The sequence below is a fragment of the Martes martes genome (assembly GCF_963455335.1).
Source record: "Martes martes genome assembly, chromosome: 12".
NCBI classification, from domain to species: Eukaryota; Metazoa; Chordata; class Mammalia; order Carnivora; family Mustelidae; genus Martes; species Martes martes.
In genome coordinates this window covers 61,365,437-61,373,648 of record NC_137900.1, presented here as the reverse complement: position 1 = coordinate 61,373,648, position 8,212 = coordinate 61,365,437, and the positions used below count along the sequence as shown (strand labels likewise).

The window sequence follows — 8,212 nt, the reverse complement described above, 5'->3', positions numbered from 1 at the left end:
ACTTCTCACTGGACTTACTTTGCCTGCTACTATCACCAAAACAAGTCTCCTATTTTCCCCTTGTGACAGACCTTCAGGTATTTGAGGGTTAACACCCTAAGTGTTCTTCAGATTCCAAACTCTCAATTCCTTCAACCACTCTTCGCAAGTTCATCACTTCTTCACTTGCCTTCCTCTGGACATAAAATTCACACACACCCTCCAAAGAAGTCCAGGTGTGGCTGCTCAATGGAAAGGAAAGCCGACTTAAAACTAAGCAGGTTTAGTTCAGTGTCAACAATCTAAACCATATTTGCCTTTTAGGATCTAACCCACCCTCATTTACTCAACTCCCAGCTATACCCCTTTAATTTTCCAAATGGCTCTATAGATCTAGAGCTAAGTGATAGATTTTAGATGCTATGGCAACCATTATCATTTATTTTCCTTAAAGAAAAGCAAGATTTAGCCCAAACAGCAATGAAGGTACCTATTTTTACTTGATCCAGGCCGAGGGGTAGTAGAGCCAATGACAGCATTTCTAGGCTGAATTAATCCCCAAAAAGACATTTAAAATTTTTAATTTTTAAAGTAAATATACTAAAACTCCAGTGTAAAGACTGCAGTTGTCAGAGTAGATCTTTACAGAAGAAAATAGAATAGAAAATAGTATCATATTTATAGAAAAGGTAAGCAGTGTTTGACATTTATGTGTGATGCATCCCAAAGTAAAACGGACTTCTTACTGTGGTTCGTGGTCAAAAGTTTTTGCTCCAGACTGTGCCATCTGCCACAGGAATACAAGGGTAATTCTTCTCTTATGTTTTATAAAAATAGCTGGATTGGACTTTAGAAAATATAAAACTTTTGTTTTTCAAAAGATACTAACAAGAAAGTAAAAAGACTACCTACAGAATTAGAGAAAATATTTGCACATCACATATTTGGTAAGGGACTTACAGCTAGAACTATAGAATTCTTGCAACTTAACAATAAAAAGATAAACAAACAGATTCAATATGGGCAAAGGGTGTGAACAGATATTTCTCCAAAAAGATATATGACCAATAAGCACATGAAAAGATGCTCAACGTCATTAGTCATTAGGGAAAAGCGAATCAAAACCATAAGGAGATACCACTGCACAGAGCTAAAATAAAAAAGACGGACAATAACAAATGTTATAGCAAATGCAGAAATATTAGAACCCTCATGTATCACTGGTGGGATCATAAAACGGGAAGCAGTTTGTCAGTTCCTCAAAATGTTAAATAACTCCACAATTCCACCCCTAGGTATATATAAACAAAACTGAAAACATGCCCACGCAAAAATTTGTACACAACTGTCCATAGTAGCAACATTATTTATAATAACCAAGAGGTGTAAACAACCCGAATGTCTATGAACTGATAAATGGGTAGATAAAATGTGATATAGCCATTCAATGGACTATTATTCAGCTGTAACATGAAATGAAATGCTGACACAAGCTACAACAAAATGAATCTTGAAAACATTACTTATGTTAAGTGAAAGAAACCAGACCCAGCAGGCCACATACTGTATGAGCCCATGTACATGAAATGTCCAGAATACTCAGATCCAGATACAGGAAGTAGATTAGTGGGAGCCAGGGGCTGTGGGGTGGGGGAATGGGGAGTGACCACTGACGGATGCAGGGTTGCCCTCTGAAGTGATGAAAATGTTCTAAAATTAGATTGCAGTAAGAGTTGCACAAACGTGAATATCATAAAACCCACTGAATTATACACTTTAAAGAGGTGAATTTTTATGGTATGTGAATTATATTTCACTAAGCTGTTCTAAAAAATTTTTAAACCCTCTGACACTTTCCCTTTGCCAAAACAGTTTAGTGGAACATTCGAATTCCTCCCAGTTCTTCAGTCCCTTATTTCCAGCTGAATGTTCAACCCTCAACTCAGGCTATTTCCTCTTTGCACCACCTTCTGCCTCCACCCTAAATAAGGCATGCCATTTTATAGTTCCGTGCCTTTGCATATACTCTTCTTGCTGCCAAGAATGTTATATTCCCTCTTCTCTTTCTGAAGAACACCTATATATCCTTTAAAAACAAATAACTGTTTCCTCCAAGAAATCATCCCTTAACCCTCCAAAGTTGGTCATCCCCTCTATGCTATAAACACTAATTTATGCATCTGTGCCTAATAGATTCTGAGCTCCTTGAGTTAACTAGAAAATACCATCTTCAGCCCCTGAGCCTAATGTTTGTAAGCACTTAGTAAATGTTTACTGAATAAAGGAGTGACAAAATACTCCTCTCACTACTGACTAGAAGTAGTGCTATTTTTCTCCAACTAGTTTAATTGGTAAAATCTATACAAATAAAACTTGAGTGCTAGCCTTTAGAGACCAATAAAATGAAATAAAAATACAAATTCCGAGCCAACATTGAGACTTAAGGAAAATTAACATAAAGTAACATTTCATGGGGGTTCATAGTTCAGATACTTATCATTGTTGACCGAACACACTTACTGAAGTCAATAGTCTTTTATTCAACATATTAAATGTGCTGTTTAACTCTGGTAACCACAGCTGTGACTTAGTTAACGATCTCAATAAATCCTACTTAAATCAGAGACAGGAAAAAATTATGCAAATGAATTCTTATCTGTTTTTCTGCCCAAGGCATATTTGATAACAGATAAAACATCTCCAAATAGTCTCTACTTAATAGTCAGGAAGCCATTTGAGGTTTTGTTTGGATCAAAATCAAATACAAAGAAGAGGGGAAGCCTGCTATATTCACAAATGATTTTATTTCAAAAAGAAATTACACATTTAAAAGGAGACATAGTTAAGAGCTTACGTTCACATATGGAAGTGAATCTAGGAAAGTCAACAGTTATTAATATACAAGGCCACATGATTAAGAAAGACAGTAACAGATAATGACAGATGTGCATGCCTTAGATTCATTGGCAAAATATCTTTTGTTTAAGAACAAAAAGATATTGGTCCTTAACACAGTTCTTTAGAAACAAGTCTGTAGTTCCAAAGAACTTTAAAGATCAAACCAGTCATACCAGTCTCCACGAAGGCGGTATCACACCCATGTTCATCCAGCAGAGGGGGGAACCAGCCAGCAATTATACCTTGCAGCTAGACAGTATGTCTTCCACTAATCTCTTGTAAACCCAGGCATCACCCTTAAGCCGCTGCCTCCTGATACCCACCACATCGGGTTTTTGAAGCTGGCACACTTCTAGTTCAAACTGCATTGTCACTTTACCAAAATCTGACTGTGTTTGACACTTCAGTGTATAGCTACGAAAAACAAGATAAGAAACCAGTTAGTAGGAGTACCATGAATATTCTGTAGAATATAAGAGATTTCTAAGCCTCCAGGAGGCCAGTGGTGAAAATGAACCATTATTTCTTCACATTAAGCAATCTATTACTGCTTACACTTTCCAAATGATTTAGCTATACCTTAGTCATGGAGCATGACTGGTGTTTTCCCAGAAGTTGAACTAGGATCTTAGGAAAGAATAAAGATGAAAGGCTTTATCAGAATTTTCCCTTGTCCAAAGAAAAGCCCTTCTTTTGGAGCCACCCATGTCATTCATGCTCAAGAGATCTTCTGGTCTTCTTTATGTATCTCTTTCAACAGTGTAAGCTGTGAGCGTTAGGCCATTTCCACAATGTTCACAACAAAGGAAAGTGCAGGGAAGATTAAGAGTTTTTTTTGTGTGTGTGCACTTCATCAGAAAATTCTTTCATATAAATAAAGCTGAAGCTACCAACCTGTCAGAAGGGCATATGTTTTTGAGGTTTTTCTAATAGTAATAAGAGGTTAGGATGGTTACACTTTATGGCAGAGTTATAACAGAAAGCCCATGGAGATGGTATATTCCCATGGTTGAAACACATGGTGAATATAACTAGAACTGCAACATAACAGCTCTGATGATGGAAGGGTCCGGTCCAAATGAAGCCTTAAACACGTCTTAAGAAATAGGTATGTTCCTGCAAAGTTAGATAAATTGAATTCATGTAAATCAATTTTTTAATTAGTTTGCATATTTTAGTTTGTCTTACTAATCTCCAATAAATAATTAGCAATAGGATCTATTTTAAATTTCAGTTCCCTAAACATTTAGGGGCAGATGATTAGGCAGGGTTCCACAGAAGTGTGGAGAAATTACTTGTATCTGTTATGAGGTTTCACAAAATAATCATCCTTTTTCTTACTAATTTGGATCCGTGTTTGGGGTCTTGATCTCTTAAAAATGAGCAGTCATTATCAGAAATGCCAAAAGGAGTACCCTATAGTTAAGGTTCCTGATGGGAACATGAAGCAGAGAGCAATTCAGTCCATGGAAGAGAAAAACCAATTCTTCTGGTTTGGAAAAAGATCATAATGGAATACAGTCGAGATTAGTAACATCACACCACTAAAAAACAACTTTCATTGCTCTGCTTTTTCACAAAGTAGTTTAAAACAAACATAAAAGTTAAAAAGGGAAAAAAAGGATCAAAGTGGAGACGTTGCAGTTGATCAGGAAGTTAGAAGAATAAATTATTGGTTAACAGCTAGTTGGTGATCGGAAAGAGAGATCATATGCTGAAGGAAAGATTATTGAAGCTTTCTGATATAGATTTGGCTAGAGGTTCTGGAACCATCGATACAGCCCAAGCATGAAGCCAGAGTGAGTTATGTCTGTTCTGATCATACCTAAAGAAGAAAGCAAGGGTTCAGGTAAATGCTTGCCAACATTTACAGATAATGAAAAATAAAATTATTTTGGGGCAGCTGGGTGGCTCAGTGGGTTAAGCCTCTGCCTTCGGCTCAGGTCATGATCCCAGGGTCCTAGGATCAAGCCCCGCATCGGGCTCTTCGCTCAGTGGGGAGCCTGCTTCCTCCTCTCTCTCTGCCTGCTTCTCTGCCTACTTGTAATCTCTGTCTGTCAAATAAATAAATAAAATCTTAAAAAAAAAAAAAAAGAAAAATAAAATTATTTTGCAAAAGATTGTTTCTTAAAATCTTACTCTACATTGAATATTCTAGTTAAATATTTTGTTACATCTATTAGTGGCTCTTTTTATCTGCCTCAATAATGAAATTTTAGAGACATAACTGAAAATGCTTAGAAATATGAACACCTTAGGTAATGAGAAGAGGTCTGGCCATTCAGACCATGAGATCACAGACACGGAGGCTTTGCTGGCAGCTCACTCAACAGTAGAAGAGAGTTCAGGTGAAATAATTTAATAAAGTGCTGAAAACCCAGTCCTGTCCAACAGCAAGCCATAAAGGAAAGGGTTCTATATATATCCCTAACTGGTTTGAGGTGTCTCTAAATTTAGTTTGCAGTTTATAAATATTATGAAAAAGCAGAACACCAGAGGAAAATAGAGGACTGAAAAGAAAACTGGAAGAAGTTCGGATTTTTCCTATTTTGAAAAGTCTATTCCTATTCTGAAAAGTCCTATTTCGAAAGTGGTGACAATATGGTGCTAGCTCATATAACACCAAGACTAAATTATGAACAATGACACTAGCATTAAAGCTTTTTTGATGAAAACGAGGTGGGAGAAATATTTTTTAAAAAAGAGAAGAGAAGAATCAATACACGTCTTCTCAAAGTTCAATAGACAGCAAGCAATAAATGCAATAGCCTCTAAGAGTGCTTCTTACCCCTTTTGTACAAAGTCAACGTGCTTCTTTGGAAGAATAGACATTATTTCATTCAAGAGTTGATCTGGATTCACTAATCGGGTTGTAGTCACATTATAGTGAAGCTTAAAAAAGAAAAACAAGGGGTAAGAAGTAAATCTTTACATCAACACAAAGACCATCCTGCCTGAGAGATCCCAAACTCATTATAGTACCAGTTCAAAGGGAAACATTCCAGAGAAATACAGAAACAATTTACAACCAACTCTTGGTAATAAGCTAAAAAGTAAGATGGCACTGAAGAGCTTGGAGAAAGCATGTTCACTTGTAACTACATTCATATCATCCTTTTTAACCTTTCATCCTCCTCTCCTACGAATCATTTTAAAGAAATGCATAAATAATAATTAACATGTCTATTTGAACTTCACTTGTTTCTCTCTTCCCATGCTATGCTAGAGATAGTAACAGTCCTAAAATGTAAACTGTCGGAAATGAAACAAATACCCTAGGAAATGTTGTTTGTATATACAGTTGACCCTTGAACAACACAGGGGTTAGGGACACTGACCCCTTACAAAGTAAAAAATCGACATATAACTTTGGACTCCCCCAAAACTTAATGGCATTTTGCTGACCAAAAGCCTTATAGATATTGTAGTAGTCAATTAACACATATTCTGTTTATGTATTTTTTTGTTATTTTGTTTTTGTTTTCTAGAGAGAGATACAGCATGTGAGCAGGGGCTTGGGGGGAGAAGGGCAGAGGGAGAGAGAGAGAGAATCCCTGGCAAGTGCAGCATGAAGCCTGACTCGGGGCTCGATCTCACAACCCTGAGATCATGACCTGAGCCAAAATCAAGAGTTGGACACTTAACCAATTGAGCCACGCAGGCACCCCTATATATATTATTATATACTATACCCTTATGATAAAGTAAGTTAGAGAAATGAAAATGTTATTAAGAAAATACTAAGGAAAGAAAATACTTTTACAGTACTATACTGTATTTATCAATACTGTAAGTTTACATTGTTTACAAGATGAATCATCTGTTAGAAACCTACATCAATAGTCTCACATGACACAAAACACTATAGATATTACACGTATTACTGATACTAGGTATCAAAAACGAAAAGATAATGTGAAAAAGAAAGCTGTATTTATTTACAGGTATAGTGATTCACGCACTGAGAACAAGGAAGCAGCAATCAGATTGCTTCGTGATAGCCTAGTGTAATCAACATGATCGCTTCACAGTAGCTTAGCCTATACACTAATGAATAAATGATTATAAAATTTTTATGGGATACAGTAATACAGTCATACTCATAATACAGTATTAGAAACATTTTTTTTAAAACCACTTGCTGGTGATGATAGGCTGAGGCGCAGTTTCTCCAATCACAAGAGAAGCATACAGTAACATAATTCTTTGAAAGCAAAGTTATACAACAGTGAGAAAACTAACACATTATTAATTTTATAGTAAATACCACTCACCTTATGTCTAAGACAGACAATCCACTTCTATGAGTCCTGCACACAATGTCCTACACAATGAATACTTAGGTAAATGATGATGACACAAAAATGTCTCATATGATTCTTGTACTGCTATGAGATATTCACACGAAGACATGCATACGCATAGATAAGTTTACTAACTGTATGGCAAGATGATGGTTTACTGTTCATTAAGTGAAAATGGATCATCATAAAGGCCTTCATCCTCATCTTCATGTTGAGCAGGCTGAGAAGGAGGAGGAAGAGGAAGAGGAAGGGTTGGTCTTGCTGTCTCAGGGGTGGCAGAGGTGAAAGACGTAGAAGGGGAGGCAGGAGGGGCAGGCACACTTGGTGGAACTTGATGGAAGTACATCGTAATTTCTGTCTGACTTTATGCTTTTCATTTCACTGAAAATGTTTCTGTACGGTACCAATACTCCTTCTACTGTTTGCTTTAGTTTCAGTGCTCATATCATAAAAGGATCCATGTCATAAAAGGAATCAAAAGCAGTCCTAAATAATGGAAACCTTTCAGCCAGACTGCCTAATGTCAATGTGCTTCCTGGCACTGCTTCTTCTATGTCTTCTTCCTTATTATCTGTCACAGTTTCAGAAGCACTTATCTCCATCAACTCATCTTCCGCTCATTCTTCTGGTGTGGTGTCTATCGGTTCTTGAATTTCTCCAATACCCATATCTTGAAACCCTCCCACACACACCTTTTTTTTTTTTGCCATATCTACAAAATCCTTCATGATTTCCTTGTTTGGCTCTGTCATAAGTCCCGTGAAGTCGTGCACAACATGTGGACAGTTTTCTCCAACAGAAATCCATCATTTCCGGCTTGATGGCTTTCATGACTTTTTCTGTTACAACAATGGCACCTTCAATGATGTAATCCTTCTAGACTTTCAGTGATGTTCTCTTCCATAACACTGACAATCCTTTCCAGAGAGTACTGGGTGTAATGAGCCTTAAAGGTCCTTATGACCCCTTTTTCTTGAGGCTGAATTAGAGACATTGTGTTTGGGGACAAGCATACCACTTTGACACCTTCA

At 36.8% G+C, this 8,212-nt stretch overlaps 1 protein-coding gene across 1 annotated transcript in view; it reads right to left on the bottom strand.

Annotated features, from left to right (window-relative positions):
* Positions 1-2,765: 2,765 nt before the first annotated feature.
* The window catches only part of MELK (maternal embryonic leucine zipper kinase), a 94,084-nt gene continuing 88,637 nt past the window's right edge, over positions 2,766-8,212 (bottom strand). Inside the window, exons 17-18 of the mRNA XM_080820278.1 lie at positions 5,666-5,769; positions 2,766-3,291 (exon numbers count right to left, since the gene is read on the bottom strand). Of these exons, the coding sequence (XP_080676404.1) occupies positions 3,114-3,291; positions 5,666-5,769 (282 nt within the window). The 3' untranslated portion in view covers positions 2,766-3,113. The remainder of the gene's footprint in view (positions 3,292-5,665; positions 5,770-8,212) is intronic.